Source organism: Zeus faber, assembly GCF_960531495.2.
Source record: "Zeus faber genome assembly, chromosome: 9".
NCBI classification, from domain to species: Eukaryota; Metazoa; Chordata; class Actinopteri; order Zeiformes; family Zeidae; genus Zeus; species Zeus faber.
The window spans coordinates 18068719-18093828 of NC_137197.1; the positions used below are offsets into that span (position 1 = coordinate 18068719).

Below are 25110 nucleotides of genomic sequence, written 5' to 3' on the forward strand. Positions count from 1 at the left end.
TCTCCCCGCTGAACTCCAACCCTCGCGCTCTCTATCAGCATCTCACTCCCGTCTCAATATGTCTCAAGATGGCGGCCAGCGCAGGATCGATGTTCCAATATTGGAAGCGTTTTGACTTGCAGCAACTACAGGTTAGTTCAATTCCGCTCGGATCGCCGGCGCTCGCGTCGCTCGCCGCCCGTTTTCCGCTCCCGGTCCCCGGTGTCCGTCGCCGCGGCGGGCCGCTGCGGCGTTGTTTTTTTTTTTTTTTTTGCGGGGGGGGGGGGGGGACAGGCAGGGAAGAGGGGGGGAATCCGAGCCCCGCCGCTCGCATCGATAAGAGCGGCTCTGATCAGAAATTGATCCTCTTTGTTCAATCCGCATCGATCGGACGCCGCGACCGGCTGTCGTGGCGGCGCCGCGGGGGGCGCGCACCCGGCGGTTTACGGTCGTTGACTTGGCGCACGCCGCCGGGAACATTTTTGGGTTTTTTTATTTTTTATTTTTGTAACCTCTCGTCCAACTTTATGGGAAAGCGACGCCGTAGTTCGCCCCGACGCTTCGTCCGCCGCACGGTCGGATGGTTCGGCGGCGGGGGGGGGGGAAAGAAGTGCGACTCGGTACGGTGGCGCTGTGGCGACACCGTAGCGAGACCCGGCGCTGTCTGAGTGGATATATTATAATGTTATTTGAGAAATAGATCGGTACTTTATTTATCGCCCGGAAGGGAATTGCAGCGTTCACGGCAGCTTACGTCAAAACAAATAGGCAATAATAATAAAGTAGTAACGATAAATCATGTTTCAAAAACCGCCAATATGCTACATGCCAAAAAATAAATACCGAAATAAAAATGGCAACAGACGCTAAAACCAAAATAATTAACGAAAACGTAGAAAGAAAAAAAAAAAAAAATGGCAACACAACAACAAACCTGAAAATGAACAATAAACCTCCGTATCAACGATTCGCACTCAGTAAAAATGGAAACGTGAAATTGTTTATTGTCAGAATCGTCAAGTTTAGTCGCCATGGACGAAAAAGACGGGGATTCAAACCGTTTATATTTCAGTGTTTCGAGGTTGATCAAAACAATCAACTCGGTCTCTCTCTCTCTCTCTCTCTCTCTCTTTTTTATTTTTTTTTGTACCTTTTTCGACCCGCCGTGGTTCGTGCAGACAGTGCCACGTCTGTGGAAGTGGACGAACCGTCCTCGCGGACTTAAAGCGAAAAATGTCTCCGCTTCTCGCACGTCACTAATCCCCGGCGTGCTATGGAGTCACCCCGCAGCTCGGCCACAAGGAACCGGCCTATTCCCCAAGTGAATATAGCCTGTGTCCATTATCTCCTGTGTGACCTATTACACAAAATGTACACAAAGGCGCTATTGTGTTTTTTTTTGTTTTTTTACTTTGATGCGCATACTGAATTTGAAAGATGATTATATCGAGGTTATGACCGTATTGCGGTGGTGATTAACATAATATTGTATGTGGTGTAGACTGATTATTCCTGCAGGGTTTTTCGTAAAGGACAAGCGATTAGGATTGGATGCACTCATGCCACATCACCAAGGTCTTCTTATTTGCTCCTGATTGGTCCTCGTATTCATGCCTCTGTACATTACGTACACTATGTTAAACAAAAAAAAGAAAAGACATTTGACTTCTCCTTTAATCTCTAGTCTCCCTCCCTCTGCTGGCCCCCCTCACCCCCAACCCTGTGTCTCCCTCACCACCCACACCCCCACCCCTCCCCATTTCAACAACCCACTCCTCCGCTGCCCCGTCACCCTGCCCTCAACCGCTTCTCCCTGCTTGAACTGGTGGTGTGTGTGAATTTGTCTGAAATCAGTCTTTTTAATAGATTGACTGCCAGAGCAGTGAAGGCACTGCCAGCAGCCGGGACATGAAAAATGCATCACATAAGTTTGTGATAAGGCCCTGGGTAATTATGGCAAAGGCCCCTATCACAAGCGATTAGTCAGGACAGTGAATCTGAGCGTGTGCAAAGAGGCTGGCGGTTGGCAGGCCTGTCTGCAGGATAGGAATCAGTCGGCGCTCTCTTTCTCTTTGTGTGTGTGTGTGTGTGTGTGTGCGTGCGCGTGCGGGCCATGTGCACAGCACTGCTCAGAACATTCACTGTCTATTATTGATGACATCTTATTTACTCGCCCTCCCACCGAGACTCCTAGAGGATAGCCTTCAGAGAAGATTCCTCCCCCCCCCCCCTCCTCCGCTTTTCTTCTGAAGCAAATTCGGGGCTTGTATGATCTGATCGCATCCAGGCTCGTCAGCCAGCTCCAATCGAATTTGCTACTTTACGACCAAATGGACACCACTTCTGTTTCTTTTTTTTTTTTTTTTACTACGCTCGCAATTGGGATACGCCGGAAAGGCGACAGCAGAATTGCTTTTTTGAAATGATTTTGTTTTCTCCGATGATAAAAAAAAAATAAAATAAAAAGAAAACGCAGCCTACTTCTATATATCTATAGCTTTAGGCCAACATGGCGTCAATTCCTCATGCTCAAAGAGCTCGCATTCATTAAAATCCTATTTGATCAGCGGGTCCCATTACCCGTTTAAGAAACTGGCTCCAAGGTTGTCGCAGGAAGGCAAGTGCTTTTGAAAAGGCACAGTAAGTAAGTAAGTTGTTAACTTGTCTTCATCTCTGTTTTTTTTTTCCACCACCGTTGCAAACCCACATGGAAGCAGCATTGATGCTTTTAGCAAGGTCTCACTCCCTGGAAAATGGATCAGAGATTCAGAGATGATGGCAGGGAGACAGTGAATTACAGATGGGAGGAGGTTTTAACGTTTGTAATCCCTGTTCATCCATTACAGAGTTGAATTTCTTTAGAAGGGATCATCACTCTCTCTCCTGTTGTGTAGCTTATTTATTTATTTATTTATTTGTCTTTGACCCGGTCCCGCGGGAACATTTTTTCCTTTCTCTAAAATAGACAATCGGGCTTCATTAAAGGCGAGCCTTTGCGGAAAAAAAAAAAAAAGTGAGTCAGTAGCCTCGGCTGGACGTGGATTTAATAGTTTTGGTATCGGCCCGAGAAATTAGAAACAGACCTTTTTGTTACGCAGTATTCCCAAATTAGGCCTAATTGCCTGCATCTCACCTCATAGTGTTTCCTGGAACAAAGTTCCCCAGAGCCATTTAGAAAAAATAGTACACTATTTCCGTGGACATCTAAATAGTCACTGGGATGGAAACTGATCTAGAGCCTGTTCCTATTCACCACCTCCTAATGGGCAAATTTAGGAAAGGTTTTGTAAGCTGATCCCGGATCTTTGGTTAGCGGCAATCCGAGTGGTTTAAATCTCTCACCGGCTGGCCTGTTGTTGTCTGCAGGAGTTTTACTGGTAATTTATGAGTCGGTTGTCTGGACTCCCTGGTGCGATATTTTTACCCCCACTGTTGCTGCACAGGCTAGGAGAGTATGGAGGGAAGGGGCATCACGTCATTCCTCGTCCGTAGCCAACCAGTTCTCTGCCCAGTGACAAAACCTGGCATGGGGACTGAGGTTTCACTGTGTGTCGGTGGGCGGCGAGTGACTTAGCGTGAGTCAGAGAGAGAGACGAGTGCACGTTAGGTCTTTAGTCTGTCTTAAGTCGAAGTCGGCTGGGGCCAGCTTGTGACACTAAAACAGCAAAAAGCTTTCCACATGAGGTCCGTACCCATTAAGCCTGAGACGTGTGTGTGTGTGTGTGTGTGTGTGTGTGTGTGTGTGTGTGTGTGTGTGTGTGTGTGTGTGTGTGTGTGTGTGTGTGTGTGTGTGTGTGTGTGTGTGTGTGTGTGTGTGTGTGTGTGTGTGTGTGTGTGTGTGGCGCTCGGCGTTTTGAGGGGACGCGTCGCGTTCGATACACTTCCGGTGCCGTGCAGCCCCGCTGTCTTGCACGGTGTGGGCCTCCGCTCTCCGGTGGTCTAAACCCGACCTCGCTCTCCAGGTTTCATTTCTCGACCAGTACTGCCTCCAGGACTGTCGGAGCCCGACGTTCGGTGCGTGGACGCGACACGCCGAGCGTAAGAACCTTTGCACACCAAACCGCGACTCTGTTTGCACAGGGTTTCATGCATAAAAAATTGGTAGTGGTTAAATACTTTTGTTCCTATTGCTTCCTTACTACTGGAAACATCATTTTGTCTGTATGGGTGTCACAAAATTCAATTATCTTGGAATTTGTGAAATTATGGGAAAATGAGGGCTGGACCAATTAGCTTTATCTGTGACCAATAAATGATGTCACAAGTTCCAAAACAGAGGAGAGCCGTCAGAAGTGCATTGTGCGGTATTATTACCTAGAAGCCAGACTGAAATGTGAATGAGTTCAGTGTTAATTAATGTGGTTTAAAAAAACAAAATAAAAACCTATTTCCACATTATCCCCTCATTACGCACGATATAAAAGTCTGCTGAATCAATTTGGTGGCTCAATTGTTTTTTAATGAGTGTCACAAAAAAAACCCAAATAAATACCACAGGAAATAATAACGCAAATATTTACATCTGATTTGGGTGCGCATAGGTTCAATGGTGAATTATCAAAATTGCACCGTAGCAGAATTGTCCATATGTGGATAAAAGATGCTAAAATGTAGGTGGTTTTTGTTTCTCCTGAAACAACCAACTTATAATTTCGATTATTAAACACGGCGTCAATATTGAGCAAAATAACAGAGTGACCATTTTCACTGTAATCGTATCTTGATCTCTGGGAAACGCTATGTATGACGGGTATCGGGTGCCGATACTGACGTCATTCACTCATCCGGTATCGTACTGGCGTCGACGATCAGAATTCCTTTCCAAAGCTTGCACTGGATCATGAACCCGTCATTTTATTTTGCTGATTTAATGGTCTGCCTCCATGAGAATTCAACTCGACAAATAATTAACCTGTAAAGCGCAATGCACGAATAGGAACTGGCAGTTGGAATTGGGCAAAACCGCACACTGATTGAAGCAGCCATTCAGCTGTGTTGGTCCTCAAAATAAGACGTCATTATTCCAACGTATATAATATGCGGCGCCAGAGCCGCCGGGGGTTGTAGCTCTATTCATGTAGGGGCCACACTGAAGCGAATCACCGGCTGACTAGTAAAAACTACACAGATACGTCCTTCAGCTTGCCGGTTGCGTCCGGTTTAAAACCAAAATAATCCTACGTCAACATTGCCGCCATATTGGAACAGGCAACACTGGCTTGCAAACAGATACAAGTAAATGAGGGAGCCGCGGTTCTTCTGGATTAAGAAGCACTGTAATGTTTACATTTCTCAACCGATTTCAACGATTCGTTTTTATATTCAAGGGTTTATGATTTATGTGGTGTAGGGGGGGAAAAAAAAACAAACAAAAAAACCCAACTTTTTAGTTTTCTTTCAACTCCGTGACTGTTCTTATATGGTGGAAACATTGACGTACGCTCCGGATGCAGTTGTTAATCTTTTTAGTCTTTTTTTTGTTTTTTGTTTTTTTTGTTCTCACAAATATTCACTTTGAAAACCTACCCCTGCTTGTATGTGAGGGTAAAATGTGAAGTGTCTGAAGCCCACTTAACACACAGTTCAAATGAATTGCTTTGGATTACGTTTAAATGTAATGGATTTATGTACTGCATATATATATCTTTTTTTCTCTTAGTTGTCTGAATAAAAGGACTGTGTGGTTTACCACAGCCTCGTGTGACCTTTCACAAAATGCCAACAACAATAATGATAAGAAAAAAGACCTCTGATATTGGCACATATCCACTGAAAAACAGTGAATATGTTATTTAGTCAAACTTATTAGTCAACGCTAATGCTGTCTTTCTTGATTGCGGGTAAAATGGTTGAATAGCTGCTTTGGTGTGGCTTGAATAAATGGCGAAGCGAATGATGAGGAATGGTTAAATAAAACAAAAAATTATAAGGCATAAGTAATACCAACCGACAGTAACAATTACGTCAATGTTAGTGTTGCAACATATATTAAGAAATAAGTTCATAATTATATAATTAGAACGCCCCCCCCCCTGATGAGTTATTTAAATGTATTTTCTACTTCTGTCTATGACAATGCTTTGTGACTCATTTAGGAAGACGTGTTTGAGGACTAATACTAATTTTAGTTCTGTTTATATCTGTTATCAAGACATCCAGTCTATATAAGGTTTGAGGATCCCTCTCTGCAGACCTTATCCCATGTCAGCCCAAGACTCCAGTATCACTGTCTTGTTAGATCATTGACCACAAGTATTGAATTCTAATAGGCCTATTGGTGCACCCTTAATGGTCTAAGTATTGAATTATGATATTGGCATGAAGTGATGGCCTCGGGATTGAATTATGATATTGGCATGAAGTGATGGCCTCGGGATTGAATTATGATATTGGCAAGAAGTGATGGCCTTGGGATTGAATTATGATATTGGTGCACTGCAGGCTAATGGTCTTGGTATTGAATTATGATATTGGCGTACTTTGATGGTGTAGGGATTGAATTATGATATGGCTCCCTATCTGCTAATAGCTCACACTGTGTAATTTTCAATGTCAATCATGGCTTCAGTTGCTGGATCCATAACTGGCCTTTAGGCTCGGACCATCAATCAAGTCAAGATGCTAAGAGTGTTCCTTTAGTTTAATGGATTTAATTTCTGTCCCTCCTTCTGCTGTTTTCCTTTCTATGCTGCCCTTTTTCGTCTTCCGATCAGTCCGACCTGGAATTTCAACTCATTAATCCCAAACTATTGTACATACATCTGGAAACTGAGTGGGGACAGTCAGGAAGTCCACAAAACAATCCCCCCCCCCTTTTTTTTTTTTTTTTTTAACCAGTAATAAAATCACCAGTCAAAACCAGGGCAGGCCCAGTTTGGGTTTTAACTCACCATATCAGACACTCTAGGTTAGGTTTTTATTCCTAAATAAACCCAGGCCTTTAATCCTCTGCAGTACAAGTAGAAGAGGACATAATGCTGTTTAACAAGCTGTGTTAACTGGCTGATCTTGTTTCAGGTGCACTGAGTTCAATCCTCCTATTTATAAAAATACTGCTGATAGTGTATCATTTACAAACACCATCTTATATTGGTCTTACTATAAGTATTTATTGGGGCTGCCCCCAAATAGTTGACCAAACGTTGGTCGGCGAGAGAAGAGTCTTTAGTTGACCAAGTTTTTCATTGATCGGTTGGTTGCAGGGAAAAAAATAATTCAAAAGCTCCATTCAGGGGCAGCTCTTTGTCAAAATGAACCTCAAAACCTACGTAGTGGGACCCGTGTATGAAACGCTCGAGGGTTTTTTAATTTGATACAAATTTTAACAAAAACAAATGTTCCGTCTGCTGGCTGGGTGTTCCGACACATTCAGAAGAATAATTACCGCTTTTGTTGGTTTGCCGGTGATTAACAGGCGGCTCGCTTCATGTGCGCTTGTAAATGAAATTTCTATTTTTAAGACTGGCTCTAAGTTATTGCGTTGATGTTACTGATAAATTAACAACATTTTCCATCCCCTTGCTGGTTGTACCGACGCATTCAGAATAGGGATGTTCCTAACGACTAATTTCCCCGACGTTTAAACTCTGACTAGTCGACTAGTCTCAAAGTCCGAAAAAATATTGCGTATGTTATAAGGGCCATTTGAAACCGTTGATAACACTCTTCGATGACCAGATTGTGTTTTAATTGCCCCGACGCACCGGGGGTGGGGAAGATGCAGCGAGTGCGACTCCGTGGCCCCGGGAAATGTGCCCGATGGGGGGGTCCCCAACAAGTGGACGCCGACACTGGGAAAACGATGTGCCATACGCCGCATTTCGGTGCAAATTATGTCAATATGTAATTTAAATGTGATTATTTAAATAAAAAAATAAAACATTAATAAGATAATAACGGCCTGATAATTTTAACCGATGCATTTTTTTAACCGGTGTAATGAACAGGCGGCTTGCTTTGTGCGCGGAGGGCTTGTAAACTTCCTTCTCAGCGCTGGAGCTCAAACCATTTTGTGATGCCCCAAAAACATATATTTAAATAATTTAATTCATATCATAAACGTTCGAGGATTAGTCGACTAATGGCTGGAACTGACTCGTAGTCACACAGGAAAATCTTTAGTCGGATGCAGCACATGTGTATATATTTAGAATCTTTGGTAGCCATTTCCAAAAAACTATTCTTTAATCATGGATTAGTTGGTGGGTGGTCTGATCCTCCAATTGACTTGGATATTAATGTTTATTGTCTTTCATGATCAAATTTTCACAAAAAAAGATTCCACGTTTTTTGTTTTTTTTTCGTTCATTTAAAACCGGCAAAATTAATCTCAAAGTGTACAAACAACTGCAACGTTCCTGAATTCCCCCCATGGGTGTCAATAAAGCGTGATCTTAACAATCTCTGTTTGTCTAAAACGCAGACAAACAAGGATCAGTCTTAAAGAACTCGTATGCAAGTAGTACGCCCTAGTTTGTTAAGTATTAATGCAAAAAAATTCAAGTTTAAATATTTAAAACAAATCGTCAACACCGGTCCTTTGCTATATCTTCGCGGGCGTTATTTCTCCCACCATCCACTCTGTTGCAATGTTTATGTTGAGCTAATTCAGCCAAAGCTTCTTACTGCCAACTCCGAGACTAAATAGACTGGCTCGGTTCTGTCAGATCCCCTAAAAAATATGGCACGGCTCAGCAGAAAACTACCACCGATGATTCAACGCGCGCGCGTGTCTGTATGTGTGTGTATGTGTGTGTGTGTGTGTGTGTGTGTTGAACGGACGTGGGGAACTACGGTGTCGGTTTGAGATCATTATTTCGTTGCTTCGGTTTTATATTTGTCTAAGTTAATAGCCAGATAAGTTTCAACGTTGCCCAGTTGCGTGGAATGCCGTTGGTTTTCCGACCTGCCTCCGCTTAGTTGTAGCGGAAAGATAAAATACCTCATAAAAAAACAAAAACCTCGCGTTTTAATCTCTGCGAATTTGCATCGGTGTACCGGTTCTTCTGAACTGCCAAAAACTCTATTGGCCCTGAGTTCAAACTGTTTAAACCACTCCCAAGCCTCTAAATATTCCTGCTTAGATCACACAAAAAAATATTCATCGCTCGCGAACTAATAGCTAATTCTACAGTTCTATAGACGTAAGTGAATTCTAAATCTGTTAACGACGCAAATTGACCTCAGACGGCACTCTCACCTCGCTGCGACCTCTGACCCCGAGCAGCTGCCAGACCGGAGCCCGGGTTCGGAGGTTGTCTGACCCCGCCGACCTCAATATGACCAGGGCTGTCTGACTGGCCCAACCTTTGGAGCTAACAGATGATGACTTTGCCATCTGTCTTCCCTTTAATGGTGTCTCGCTGCCTTGAACTTGAACTTGCAGCTTTGGAGCACGGAGAGCAGATAGACGGCCTGCTGCTAAAAGGCAGGAAAGGCCGAGAAAATGTTTTCACAACAAACGTCTAGGTATTGTTAAAAAAAAAAAAATGGCGATACCGGTCCCAATACCCTCGAAGTGATACCAATACAATGGAGTACTTCATTCCGTACCTTTTTATTTCTACTATACTCATCACGTGAAAGGAAGTGTTCGGCTGCGTAAAATGCCCCCACTCCTCCCCATCCAAATGATTTTTACACTCATACATTTTGAAAGTGTTCACATTTTTTGAAACATTTATTCAATAACTGTACAAAACTGTACAAACAAGAATGTGGGCAGTGGAATTTTCAACAAATAGCCAGTACAGGAGGAAGGATTCGAGCGAGGGAAACCTCTTTCACTGTTCATATTCACTTGAAAAACTGTGAATCAGTCCCTTAACAGACTGTCGTATCTAATGAGCCAATCACACGTCGCTTTAAATTGAACAGCGCTTGCCGCGATTGGCCGAGAGCAAAACCATACGAATCGTCATTTTGTCCTGGGCCAGGGTACGACAAGGACCGACTGCAGGTATCGGTTGACCGGAGGAGTTTCGATACCACTCGGTCATGGGTTTATTTCGCTCGATGCCTTGATGGGGTATCGACCACCGATACCCGGCCCTAGTCAGCTTTTTTTATTTTTATTGTTGTTTAAAGGGGAGGTGGCCGGAGCTGAATTCACAAAAGGACTGCAGACATTCTGACGTTCCCTCACCACACGCTAATTTCATTTTTATTTTTATTTTTTATTTTTATTTTATTTTTTTTCCCCCTCTTCAACGTTTGTAATAAATTTAGGGGTGGTTGTGTCAGGTGAGCGCTGTGCGGAATATTAATGGCGGCGCCGAATGACAGGCACGCCGGCGTTCATTTTTCGGGGCTTTGCGAATTCCTCGCTCTCTTAAAAAAAAAAAAAAGTTGAGCGCTCCCTTCTCAAGGTTAGGAGAAAGGAGGGGGGGAGGGTACTATCTGTTTAGTAGACTTTAGCCCATCCATTGACTGCTGTCTGACCCCGGCGCTCAGCCTTATGGTTATTAATAGGCTCAGAGGCCTCCACTTGGAGGAGCCCCTCTGATACACTCCAGATGTGGCATGGGAGAGGACAATTTAAGTTAGCCCATCCATGTTTCACATGAAACAGAAAGCAGGGAGATAGGCATGTGAGGAGTCTGATAAAGACCGGGGGAGGGAGGGAGGGAGAGGGGAAGAGAAAGACCCGTTTCGCAGCAGGAGTGTGTTTTTTTTTGTTTTTATATTTTGCAAGTCTTTTGTTTCTGGACTGCGTGCACTTTATTTGTTTTTTTTTTTTGTTTTTTTTGCGCCTGTCCGTCGCACTCTTTAGCCCCCAGACCTCGAGACCAACGGCATCGCCATGGAGACCGCGGTAACTGCCTATAAAACAGCGTGTAAACTGTGAAATAAGACAAACAGACCAGAACAGCCCTGGCTGGCTTGATGCGCTTGGGCCGAATGGCTGCCTTCCGCCATAAAACTATTTGAGAGCCAGACTGAAGGAATGCCTTGGAGGCTGCGGTGGCTGTCACGACACATGAAAGGATTAGGCTCTGCGTTTTATCTCCTCTTTATCTGATGGTAATGGATAAGCTGAGTGTAGCCTATCCTCTGACGCTCAAGCCGGGGGTTTGATGTTTTTAGGAGGGTGATGGTTTGTTGAGTTGACCGCTTTGGTCTATTGATTGCTGTTTGATGGTTTTGATATGTAGGCTGTTTGGAACAGGTCAAGTCTTTTTATGCATTGAAGGCTCCAAATAGCTTTTAGCTGTCCTTCCACCCCACCCTCCCCACCGCCCCCACCATCGCTCCCGCCCATTACTCCAGCGGTTCGTTTAATGTTTGGATCAATCAATAGCGAGAGCCCGAGCTTTTTACACATGCTCCAGCCGCCTTCCAACTGCGCTTGATTCGTCTTCCTCCATTGTTCAGGCTTCATATCACATCCTCACCATACAGAACAAATGATATCATTACAAGCCATTACTTAGCCTAACGCGAGCTAATTATTCCGTCATTACTGTTAGGATTAGCCACGCTCACCCCCCCCCCCCCCTTTTTCCTTTCCTCTGTCTTTCTCGGCACTTTCCGCTTTAAAAAAAAATAATAATAAAAAATAAAATCATGTGAGCAGAAAGAGAAAAATGTTCGTCATACAGGCTGAGTAAGCTTTAGCCTCGGGGGGCGAGGGCGGAGATCCGTCGACATTGATTGTATAGACCGGCGTTGTCAAACTTGATCAGGAGGCGGACGAGTCGGAAAACGCACGTAGCAGCCGGGGGTTGGACACACGTAGATTCCTGAGAGTACTAATCCTATTAATTATTGTCATTATGTTCTTCTCCCGTCTGCTCGGGATTTATTTATTTATTTTTCTATTTTTCTTTTTTTTTTCTTTGTGTGCTCCAAAGGTCTCTGTGTTGTGTCATCGTCATGCCTCGAGGAAACGACTCGATGCAGGATGTCGACGGGGCCAAAGCGCACAGGGAGAACGGGGAGGGGGCTGGGGCTCGTGCTCACCAGACACGTATAGAACCAGAGACACCTCGTTAAAGCTTGCGGCCGATGCCGATCCCTTTGATTGTGCGGGATGGCTTTCCATAAACGGTGTCCTCAGCAAATTACAACAAATCGAATAGTAGGTTAACTTAATGAGAACAGATCAAATCCTAACAGAATTAGAACAGCTTTGAACAGTGCTCCATTGTTTGGCTGCGAAGCCTATCTGGGCCATGTAGGCTAACTGCTATATATTAGACAATAAAAGAACATTTGTGTAGCCCGCCTGCCTGTGTTGTTGTGGGCGATGCCCGTTTGTTATTCCTCCGAGCATTGGACGGTAGGCTATCATCCATGCTTGTGGGGTGTCGCGACGTGTGATTTTGGGGTAATGGCAATGATTTCAATTAGACACCGGACACTGCTTGGGGTCCAGGGTTTGTATGTGTGCCCCAGGCCTGGGAGTGCTCTACCCTTCCTCCAGACTTGATAAATCCCTATCGCCCCTTTCCATGATCATAGTTTCCATTTTTTTTTAACCCCCTATCTGTGCACTCATCCCCCTCCCCAATCTCCTCTCACTGGCACAGAATGGCCTCCTGGCAGAGTGGAGGCATTAATTCAGGGATGAGAGGTGTGATATTTTCTCTCTCTCTCTCTCTCTCTCTCTCTCTCTCGCTCGGTTTGTAATGCGTGGCCTTTATCGCAGCTGAAACAGCTCACTACCCTCTGATCCTATCTCAGATCTCAATATCCCAGCCGTTCCACCCTGTAAACGCAGGGATGAAAAATCTTGCCCTTTCACCAATGCATTACACCCTAGCATATCGCCGCGGCCCTCTCCTCCTCTCACACACTCCATACCACTCACCCTTTGTGACACGGGGGCCTCCAGCTAAATTCAAACTCTATGAAATGAGACCAAGTGATCCACTTCCTCTACACCAGGCCGGCGTCTCGATCTCATTATGTTTGTGTTTAAAGCGGAGGCCGAGCATCTGAAAACCCTCCTTTTCAGACAATAGGTCAGGCAAAATAATGAGTAGCCCTCGCTAAGCTTCGGGAGAGTTGGAGCTTGGATGCTGGCGAGATAAAACAACAGCCGTCCTCTCGCCAGAGGAACGCGGATCAATGGGAGCGGGAGTGCAGAGTAAAAAGGCTGTTTTTTTGATCCGGGCTTGAGTCAGTGATGTGAGTCAGTGAGGTGAGACCTGACAGCTTCTGTGCTGTTAGTAGATATGGATCTGTGTATTTATTCTTTTCCTAAAAAAAAAAAAAAAATGGAGCAAAACGCTTGGGGACCACAACTGTCTTGTTAGGCTGCGGGGAATGGTAGGCGGATTGAAACCCTGTTACACACACACACACACACACACACACACACACACACACACACACACACACACACACACACACACACACACACACACACACACACACACACACACACACACACACACGCGTGCATGCATGTGCCCGCCCGCCCCAGCTTAGGTGTTGTGTTCTTGCGGTAAAAAGAGAAAAGGTTACCCGTTCTACTCCACGGGTGAGAGCGAACTTGTCGACAGTGGTTCAGCGGGACACGATTCGCCGGCTGCAGCGCTGTGCGGTTTTCTGAATATGGTATCTCTGGGCGCATTTAGAGCTGTGCACCCTGCTATGTCACAGGAAGGAAAGGCAGGCGGGCGGGATTGTAGTCTCTTATCTGCGCCGCTGTTGTGCTGTGTTTTTGAGGGGGCGTGCCTGTGATCTGTGATCATGTACCGTGTCATTGTAGCAAGCGTGGCTGTCGCTCCTGAGTGAGCTGCCACCCCGCGACTCCAACCCCCCACCCGCCACCCCGCACCCACATCCACATCCACCTCCACCTCCACACATGCATGCACGCACACACAGTAAGGAAGGGCGCGCAGCGAGCCGAGCTGCAGAGGAAGTCAAACCAAATGAAGGTGAATGGAGGAGTAAAGGTAGGACTGGTAGGATGCAGATAAGCCATCGACACTGACGCCTCCACTGTTTACCGTCATAACCACATAACAGTTTGAGACTTGTCGAGAGATAAGGGGGTAAGATTAGGGGGTAGAACCTAGACATCAGCTGCTGCTGAGTTGGAGGCTGTGAAAAGTTTAATGAAGTGCCCAGAACTCGGTCTTCAAAAAAAAAAAAAAAGATACTAGTCCCTGCTGTAATATGATTAATTTAATAGGGTTCTTGTCGTGCAGACTAGACCTGCGTCATATGAGGAAAATCTGTGATGGGCGATAACATTGTTCAATATTGCGATGGCGATGTGACTTGCGATACATAAACAAATATTGAAGTGTGCATATTAGCTATACAGTTCCTGTCTTTCTACTTTAATAGGTACACTGCTAACAGAGACCTCAAAAACCGTTGAATCGCCCATGCCCATAAATTATTTCGAACGTTCTTTTATTGAACAAATTGCACATGAGTACCCAATCAATTAAACAGAACATTGATTGATAAGACATACAGTATAACAATAAGAAATCGAAGTTTAATTTCCCCACGCTCCCTTTAAAATCTTTTCTTTTAAACTCATCAAAAACATAATTTTCAATAATTACTTAACTCAAATTCAATCAGTTTGAACCATTTATATAATTAACTAAAATAACCCAAATGATACAAAACAAAGCACTGGCACTCCGTCCAGTGTTCTTTATGGCAAAGTACGCACACGTATTTTATTAAAAAAATCAACTTTTTTAAAACCCTCATCTTAATTTGTTACTGTTTTTTTTTCTTTTTTTTTTCTTTTTTTAAGACGTTGAATTTTGGGTTATGGAGGCGCCCTGTTGGAGCGTGGCTAGAGGAGGATGTGTGTGACGGAGGGAACGCTGATGAGAGACGATACACTTGTTGCCTGTTATAACTTTACCCTGAAAGTGAACGTGGCCGTCTACTGCCTGCCCTCAAATGAATGCAGATAGTACTGCCAAACAGGGTCTCTGTGGAAGGAAATCACTCGTTGTTGTCAAGTTCCCAATAACAAGGTTCCATTCAAACGGACTAAACACTGCGCGTGAAAGCCCTCGGAGACATTTTACCAACTTTATAAACTTTTGGGACTAAAATTGCTCTGTTGCGAGTGAACCCCATGTGTAAGGACACAAACACGGAAGATTTTTTGTTTTAGTTTTTTTTTGCTTTTGGAATTTGAAAATGGATCTTGAGTCTTAGAATGCCAGAACCCCTAGTAAACAACCACGTAGCCAGTGTGTAAATAAATGAGTTTTGTTATTCATCGCGTTTCAGGCAGTCTTTAGCGAGATGTTCATTGCGCATGTTCATATGGCGATGACGATGAAAATAGGATTTATCGGTCAGTTCTAGTGTAGACATGTATACGTTTTGTCTGTTCGACTCCATGCATGGGCACCGTTCCATTATATTATCGCTTAAAACATGCATTGCATGTAGAACAGTAGGGCTGTATCCGACTCAGAATTTTGTCAGTCGCATCAGATTTGGCTGTTCAATGCGAATATTCGACTATTCGGCGTGGGGGCGGGCGGCTCTTCCTATGGACAGCCACCTAGGGCACCATCACGAGGGTGGGGGTGAGCGGAGAGGGAGCGAGTTGCGCTGCATTTTGCGCACCTGTCCACATCTCTCCGACGGTGCGCACGCCAGTGATGGGGCGCCCGGGATCGTTGGATTACCCTGTTATTGTGATACTCACCGACAGGGGAAAAGAAAAAAAACAAAACAACCGCTGGACTAGAAACTCAGTCCACACACAGGTTCCGACTGATGATTCATTGACTTTCAAGGGGCAGCCCTAGTCTGTTACGAGTGTCCTTTTTTTTTTTTTTTTTACTTCCCCGATTCGGTCGGAAGGCCGTCCCGGAGGCACCGCTCGCAAAATCGCAAAACATTACGAAATATCCCAAGGATGGCCAAGGACGCAGGCTTGGATTGTCACGCGGGAAAGACCGAGAGGCAACCGGTAGCCGAGCCGACTGAAACGGAAGAAGTCATGTGTGTGTCTACTCTAGAGTCACATTTGATGGCGGGAGGCTTCCGCTTTGGAGACTCTGTCTTGGCGGCATTTGGACTCTGGTTGTTAGTGAATGGAATCTGTTAGTGTGTGGTGTGCTGTTTGGGGGGGGGCGTCGCTCTCCACACACTATAGGAACAAAACGGTTAAGCTTACGTTGCTATGTGTGGGGCCGCTCCACATTTTCATCATTTGTGAAGATTTGAAAAAATCTTGGGAGTGTGGGCACAGGCGTAAGAGACAGAAACAAAGTTGCTTCGAGCTCTCGCGGCAGCGACCGCTCTGCTGTATATTAGATCCGAAGCGGCCACATTTTGTTGTAATCCACTGTCCTCTGAGCACTCCTGGTCACCTTGGCTGCACAGGGGGGGGGGGGGGGGGGGACTAGCTGTACTATCAGATGAACTCAGCGCTGTGTGCATAACAACAGTTTTGTTGTCATTCCTCCAGACTATCTGTCTCAGCATCTCCTGGGAGCGAGGGCAGGAGGAATTCCATGAAGTTTTGATAGCGCAATTAAAGCACGCCCGTCTCTCGTTATCTCGTTTGGTCCGTCGTCGATATGATCGCCATAATCAGACATGCCCGATTGGTGCTTCTCTCTCAATTAATCAATCTCCCTGTATCATCACCTGTGGCTCGTTAGAGTAATTAGAGCGAATTAGTCACTTAGTGGGCCGCGCGCTGCCTGCGCAGGAGTGGAAGGAATTTCATTAGGATAGACGCACACACACACACACACACACACACACACACCTAGCTTGGGTCGAATGGCCAAGAGAAATGGGATTTGTTTATCCGTGACTGTTATCAATGATTAGTGTTACTGCCTTAGTGGTTGGCTCGAGAGTTTCTCATTTACTTTTGGACCGAAGAGGAAGTTTCTTAGCCACGAGACTATTTCCATCCCCCTCCCCCAAACTACAGTTTGTCCTATGCTGCAAGAATGTATTAACAGGCTCTTTTTTTTTTTTTTTTTTTTGTTTATTTTTTCTCCTCTCGTGTCATAATTTGCTTCTCTGAGCCACTCCAAAGGGTGTGTGTGTGTGTGTGTGTGTGTGTGTGTGTGTGTGTGTGTGTGTGTGTGTGTGTGTGTGTGTGTGTGTGTGTGTGTGTGTGTGTGTGTGTGTGTGTGTGTGTGTGTGTGTGTGTGTGTGTGTGTGTGCGCGTGTGTGTGCGCGTGTGCGCGCGCGTTCATGGGCGAGCTCCCTCATGTGGGGCAGTGTGCAGGAGACTTCTCAGCTCACTCAGTGTTGGAGCCTCTCTCTCTCGCTCTCTCTCTCTCTCTCTCTCTCTCTCTCTCTCTCTCTCTCTCTCGGGGGTGTTGGCAATCTGTTCCAGTAGTGTTTACAGTCGACCAGATGACCAAGCGAGTCCAGGACAGGGATCTCTGCGGTCGGCCGGTCGAGCTCAGCCGGGGGCCGGAAGGACTATCTCGCACAGACATTACAGGCCGCTTCATAATCTGCCTCGCGTGATGGGCCGTTCCGTTCTAAGATGGCGCGGGGAAGACATTCTTCCGAAAGGCTCAACTTATCAATTAAACGGAGTGATACTTAAAGGCAGTTTGCACTTGGAGGTCGGAAAGAGCAGAGCTGTCGACTTTGGTGCGTAATCCTAATCTCGATTAAAGTACATTTGTTTTTTTCCGCCTAAGAAACCGTATCCTAAAGATATTTCGAGGGCGGGAGAAACTTGAAAAACGTCCACAGCACACAAATCATCTCTGAGGTTGATGCCAATTCTGCTGCATGACTTGCAGTAATAATCTATAATTGGGGATTACATTATAATTACAGCGACATTTCCATTGCAGACCAACTAGACATGGCCTAATGACTGTTATCATTAATCATCTGTTTGGGTTTGAAGGCTGATTGGCAACCAGTCCTGATAATTTTTTTTAATGCAGCCCAACCCCATAATTACTAAATATACAGGTCTTATCTGTTTTTAAAATGTGGCATAGTGTTCGGGTGAACTGAATGGGGCGGGGTTTTAGCCTTAGGATGAACTCGGCTCAGCGTCGGGAAAACTTCTTCAATGTTTGACTCATTATGTATTCCATTTATGAATAAATATAAATGGGGGGGAATATCCATTTTAGAAGAGAACTAATCAAGAATGGAACGCTGTGTCTAAACGGGCAATAAAAATAACACTTATTCTAACATCATTAGTCTCCATCATTAGTCAAACATTTTATCCCTAACAAAGTACACCGGTGCAAATGGGCGACAAAATAAAGCAGAGCGTCACATGTGAAGCGGATGCCACAACATGTTAACTGGTATGAACTGGTAAATGACAACAATGTGGTCAGTGGTGAGTCACATTCCATTCCGTTCCAAACATCACTCTGACAGGAGAGCTTTTTAGCGGTTAAAAAGTTGATCTCTTTTTTGTTTTTAATCACAGCTTATGTCCACCCATGGTTTTGAATGTTTACAGAGTGAGGAAGACGGCAAAGTCAAGTTGGGTAGTGGGGAGTGAGTAGTTCATGCTGTAGACAGGATGAAATGAGACTATACATGTAGATCACAGGGTGGGAAGACTATCTTGAGGTTTTTTATTAAAAGTCGAAATAGGAGTATATGTAAAGCATTTAGTTTCAGTATTTGAAATAGTTTAATTTGAATAATGAAATTGATCATTTTTTTGTGTCGTCAAATCATTTTGATTTGAGTTCATTAGGTGCGGTTAAGTGTAACCTATTTTGCACGGAACAATTCCCATTAAATTATATATTGTTGTTTTGGTTTCACCGAGCAAGAGCAAACATTTACTGGGAATTAATTCGGGGTGTCACAGTTCCGATCCGAAAAACGAAAAACGATCGCAAGGGGTGTTCCGTCTCGAACTTTGAAATCACAGCGTTTTTCGCGATTCTCCCCGTGTGCGGTCTCACCGGTGTGTACCGGTGCAGGTACGTACCCATAAGAGTCGTTAATGTTATGGATATGATTTGGGTTGTGATGTCAAAGGTAAATTAATAATGTTAAACAGAACATAATGCGATGTGATGTGATAAGTAGAATTAGGAAAAAAGTCAGATCAGAGACGAACGTGCAGATCCCACACAGACGCCGAGTCTCTTTTCAGCGAGCCGAATCATACAGCTCCCAAGCATTTCTTTTATCTATAAATTATTTTTGTTTATATTTATTCCACTACAATTTTTTTTTTTAATACTGATTTAATGTGACTGGACTCAAAGTTACTTATTGAGAAACAAGTGTTTTTCTTTACAAATCAAGACTCCATAGTCTCACAATGGCATAGCTGGGAAAAAATATATATAAATGTTTAAATCCAAAATCGAATTGAATTGTGACCTTAAAATGGAAAGTTATATCTAATTGTGAATTTGGAGAATGGTGACACCCCTTAAATTAATACACAACTTGCAAGTGATTAAACTCATTACTTTGGGTTTATTATTATTTAATATTAAAAATGTTTTATTTATACTATATTGTACACCGAATAAAGTGTATTTCTTCTTCATTACATCCCTCATAGTCCCACATCTATTCCTCCATTGAGGTTTATTGTTTATTTTTTTTGCCAGAGCTAATACATGCAGCCTTAAATAGCCTAAATAGCCTTTAAAGTAAAATCAGTAAATCTAATATGATTAAAATTTATAAGGTACTTTTCCCCCGTATCCAGTGTTGAACAAGCTTCTGCGCACGCCACAATTCACTAACTGCTCCTGCAGCTGCTCTGTGGCCACGGGCAGACAGGCTGCTACATCAACTGTTCTATGGGCACAGAGAGCAAGATGGCATGTAAGCAAGAGAGGTTTTTTTTTTTTTTTTTTTTCTTTTAACCCAGTCTTCGGGAAAAAAAAAAAAAGCCTCTGCAGAATACAGCCCACCCCCATGCCCCTCAACTTCTTCTCCCCCCAGAACACGCTCATCATTGGGAATGTAAAGTCATTGGGCGGGGAGGGATCTTGTATAATTAGTACTTGATCACACCATTTCTTCCCTGGGTTGTTTGCGTGTGTGTAGTTTAGGGGTGAGGGGTAGGGGCTAGTGGGTAGGGGGGCTATTGGGGAGCATGCGTACACGTGTGCTTTGGGACCTTGTCAGCAGACTGGGCCGCAAGGGCCCCTGTGGTAATGTGTGTATTAAATGATTAGTGTGTTAGTTAGCATAACGGCCCTTCAGCAGCATTTAATCACTCTCAGGGGTGGGCGGCCTCACAGGAGGTTGATTATTGGGGGGGCTAAAAGGAGGGGAGGGAGAGAGAGGGAGATTTAGCTGGATGAAGGGATGGTATTGGTAGAACTGTTGGCACAGGAGAAACTCAAGAGAGAACACACAGGGTGATGGGAATAGAGGGTGAAGACTCCACTGAAACATAATCCAGCAGAGTTTATACACACACACACACGCACACACAGCAGAGAGATGCACTTTCACAAGCCCTGAATGTCTTGTTAATGTTAGCGCATGGCCCATTGTCTGGAGCAACTCCCATAAACTTCTATTAATAACAAAGTTAAAATGGATGGGGATAAAAGGGGGCTCTACTTCAACCCTTGACAACACTGTTGTTGATAATATCATTGTCATATTGTTGTTGTTATGCAGGGGAAGGAGTTACCTGAGACATGCAATTAGTGTGTGTGTGTGTGTGTGTGTGTGTGTGTGTGTGTGTGTGTGTGTGTGTGTGTATGTGTGTGTGTGTGTGTGTGTGTGTGTGTGTGTGTGTCTGTGTGTCTGTGTGTGTCTGTCTCTCTCTCTCACAGAAACTATGATTACAAGATCATCTGGGGATTCGTTACAAGATTAACCAAACTTGTCCTGGTCAGCTTTCACTGACACGGTATTCAGGTTCTGGTGCTTTTCTCTCACAATGTAGAGATTGCTCACAAGTCAATAAACACACTACTGTGTTACATGTTGCAGCAATACATTGGTATATGTATGTTCAATTCTGCACGTGCAACGTTCAATTAAAAAAAAAAATTAGAATATTTGTTAGTCTGCAAAACCTGCAGTTGTCCCGTCTCGAATTTGTTGACGATTCATATTAATATTCGACTGCTTCAGAGGGATCTTTATTTTGCTGCATATTCAGAACACGGCTCTTGTTCTCCTGTCGCCGACGTTATCGGCATTCATTTGTGTGTCGCACTTCTCTCAAACAAAGTTTTTTTTAATTTAAAAAAAATATATATGTTTTATTGCAGAAAGAACTGGATGCCACCGCCACGCAGCTCGCCAACAGACAGGATGAGAGCGAACAGTCCAGAAAGAAACTCATCGACCTGAGCCGCGAGTTCAAGAAAAACACGCCAGAGGTGAGAGAGCGAGACGGGCACACGCGCACAAAAAGACTCATAAAAAAACGTAAAGAAAATGCATAATGTTTGGGCCCTTTATGAGTGTCGAATCTTTTGCCGTCATATCTCTCCGTACCTCTGTCCTCCTCGTTAATCTAGCCGTGAATATTTAGTGAGAAAGCACGAGAGGAGTAGTCAGCGTGGAGATGCAAGCTTAGCTCCCCAAAAATAGTCTCTCCATTAGTTTTCCTGAAATCCTAAAGAGACAAAACAGAAAACCCCTCCGGAGTTTGTATTATCTGACCTAGTTTGTGTGTGTGTGTGTGTGTGTGTGTGTGTGTGTGTGTGTGTGTGTGTGTGTGTGTGTGTGTGTGTGTGTGTGTGTGTGTGTGTGTGTGTGTGTGTGTGTGTGTGTGTGTGTGAGAAAGGAGAGAGGAAGAGAGAGAGAGAGACTCTGACAGCACTGCTAAGTGGGATCAGGAGGGAATTCTGTCCTGTTCCTGTGTTCCCATCCCTCCTCCTGGGAATATTTGTTTCATCTCCGTTACCAAGGCAACACATTCATTCTAAACCGCACAGTGAAAACAAAGTATTGTTGTGTTATTATTGGTAATGTCACCATGGTGAATTATTGATGAATAAATGAATTATGTATGAATTGACTAGACCGTGTATGGAAAATTGTCAACCCTCTGGAGTAGACAGTAGGCCTATTATTTTTTTTTACCAGAGGATGAGGATTTTGACTATTGACTTAAGAGTGTAGCCCACCCTGTGTAGAGAAATACACACCAGAGAAAACAGTACTTGCATACGAAAGGCGCTAATTTCCCCTTACTCTAAACATGCATCTCACGCCTCGGCAAAACCACATACCTGGCAACGCACAGAGGGAGGCAGGAGACTGGTGCCTACAACAGGCCGCCCGCGCGCGCGCGCACACACACACACACACACACACACACACACACACACACATTTTGACGCAAACATTCTCAATGCAAGCTCAAACATATAAGCACAATAAAGTGGCACCGAGAGCCAGAGACACATACAATCAAACCACACATGTAGAGGCAATGAAGCATACACACACACACACACACACACACACACACACACACACACACACACACACACACACACACACACACACACACACACAGATACACAAACACATAAGCTGAGCCAGATAGGCGAGATCACAGAGAACAGGACACACACATTCATCAATGTAACAAGGCTGTGATTTAGGAAGGCTCCTCTGGCGTCTGTGTGGCCCCTGGCATCTCCCTGGTATGTGGAGGAGGAACTTGAGCCAGGCCAGGGGATCCACAGGCTTCATTACAGGGGCTTCACGGGCTCGTGGTGAAACAGTGCTGAAAACACTTTGCGTTTTAGTTAAGTATGGCCACGTTCTGCTGCATATTTGTAGCGCGGCACATGTCTTCTTTTCATGCGTGTAGGTGTGAAGTTTACACAGTATTTATGTAAATCATGTCGTCACGTGTTCCAAAAAGTCCTTTTAATCTGGTTTGTTATGTTAAACTCGGTTACGGTCATGGCTGGAAAATCTTCTAATCTCTTAATATTCTCTAAAACAAGTTGAAAATTGTCAAAGGTTACTCCACTGTTCACAGGATGGATCGCTTCAGAGCTTAACACATCGCTTTAGATGCTAAAATAAACAAAAAAATTGCATTGACAAAATATTTCATGGTAGTTCAGCCTTTGGAGAAACGAACCGCAATCAAGTGCTCCCTGTAGCCATCGAAGAGATCCTCCGCTGCAGTTTTGGCCCGTTTGTGTTTTGCAAACTGCTCCGGCTCTCAGAAGTTGAAGTGGTTGCTTTTCCCCACTGCTCCTTCAGATCTCTCCACAGGTGTCCAGTGGGATTTAGATCTAGACTCATCGCTGCGGTCCAGCATTTTGTTTTGGAGCCATTCCTGGGGGCTTTCTGAAGTGTGTTTTTGGTCACTGCCCCGCTGGAAGACCTGTGCACCACAGACGGAGCCTTCTGTCAGCGGGTTCCGCATCGGTCTCTATAATACCTTGATCTCCTGATTTCCGGAATGCCGTGTACAGATTTAAGGCGCACAGTACCCGATGTAGCAAAGCAACCCCCAAAAACATCCCTGGGTGTTTGATCGCTGGGATAGGCGGGTTTGATCGTCTACCAAAGGGCTTCCATTTGGTCTCAGCTGTCCACGGGGCATTCTCCCAGAAGGACTTTGGCTTTCTTGTGTCTCTCTCTCAGCAGCGGGGTTCGCCTTGGTTCGCCTAACATAGAACCCCCCTTTCATTGAGTTGGCGCTGGGTAGTGAGAGTTGAAACTGTTGCACCGTGTCTGAAGGTCAGCTTGAATCTGTTTTACAGTTGTCCAAGGTTCTTTTTTTCTCCCTCAGAACACTCCTTAACTTCAATCTTAACCAAACCTTTCTCTTTGCGGCCACTTCCCGGGCCCTAAACTTCTTGATAACATTGGGTGGGCGTGCGGTAGGCACGGCGGCGTCAAGGTCTCTTGAGATGAGAGCGTTGGGACTTGAGAGCCTTGAGATCCGCTATGTGTGTGACCTCCTTGGAAAAATAATATTCTTTCCTTTTCTCCATGCTCACAGAGTGACGCAGAATGAGCACTTTTCTCCATTCAAACTGGTTGAATGAGTCATTATTAGATTTAAGGTGGCTGTGACTCAATTACTGATAAAGGTGCCAATAATATTTTCCAGGCCATTTTAGGATTTCTGTATTGGAATAAGCCACGATCCAGAATTAAAACATTTACTTGTGTGTATGCCATAACATGTTTTGATTTCAACTATTTTTAAGAGGACATTTTCAGCTACATTATTTAAAAATCAAAAAAGCAAAGGTGGCAATATTTTTGGCCACAGCTGCATATGATAATATATAATCCACAATCAGACTAAAACTAATTGTGGGTCACAACATTACAATGTCCTAACTATACGATGCCACTGCAAGGTGATAATGATCAAATGGAATTATTGCCCAGCCAGGCGTGTGTGTGCATGTGTGTCACTGGCCAGCCTATAGAGCATTCTGTCAGCTCTCTGTGGTCTCGTCCACTCAGTGGAGATCACAGTCACATCAGATCAGACTGCATTAGTCTGAATGGGAGTCCGTCTCTGATCCATTATTCAACAGCCAGTAGAGCAGCCCCATGCAGACCCCGTCTGCTGAGCCGTACTCGGCCTGAACTGCACTCATGGTCTGCATAATAACACACAGGCTCCGTAGCATTTTGAAAGTAGTGCAAAGAAATGCAGCGTGAAAATAAAGTGTTCATAATTCAGAAGGACTAACACACCGTAGATTAAATTTTTTGCAAGATGCGTCTCTTGCTGCTCTTCCGAAGTTGTCTGAATTATTGATTCAGTTCTTAATTTTCTGTTTTTGCTAGTGAGGGCATCTCTCCAATATTGTTAGGGAGGAGAGGGCTGGAGCAGTTGTAAAATGTCCAAAGGATTCCGTGTGTGTGTGTGTGTGTGTGTGTGTGTGTGTGTGTGTGTGTGTGTGTGTGTGTGTGTGTGTGTGTGTGTGTGTGTGTGTGTGTGTGTGTGTGTGTGTGTGTGTGTGTGTGTGTGTGTGCGCGTCCGTGCGTGTCTGCGTCCGTGCGTGTGTCCGTGTGTCCGTGTAAAATATCCCCAAGATTGCTGGCCAGGGGCAAACATACTAAAATGCGCAACTGTGTGTGTGTGTGTTTGTATGTGCATGCACACGTTTGTGTGTTTAGCTGCAGGGCAGACAGACAGCGAATGGGAGTTCCATACTCCCTGGAGGATTCCTTAGGCTGGCCTGTCTGCTGTCTGCCGGCAGCTCACACACCAGCCATCCATCTCCCGCT

General features: G+C 44.6%; 1 protein-coding gene across 1 annotated transcript in view; it reads left to right on the top strand.

Annotated features, from left to right (window-relative positions):
* Positions 1–25110, top strand: part of cux1b (cut-like homeobox 1b) — a 76490-nt gene continuing 51380 nt past the window's right edge. Inside the window, exons 1-2 of the mRNA XM_080007042.1 lie at positions 1–131; positions 21150–21260. Of these exons, the coding sequence (XP_079863168.1) occupies positions 69–131; positions 21150–21260 (174 nt within the window). The 5' untranslated portion in view covers positions 1–68. The remainder of the gene's footprint in view (positions 132–21149; positions 21261–25110) is intronic.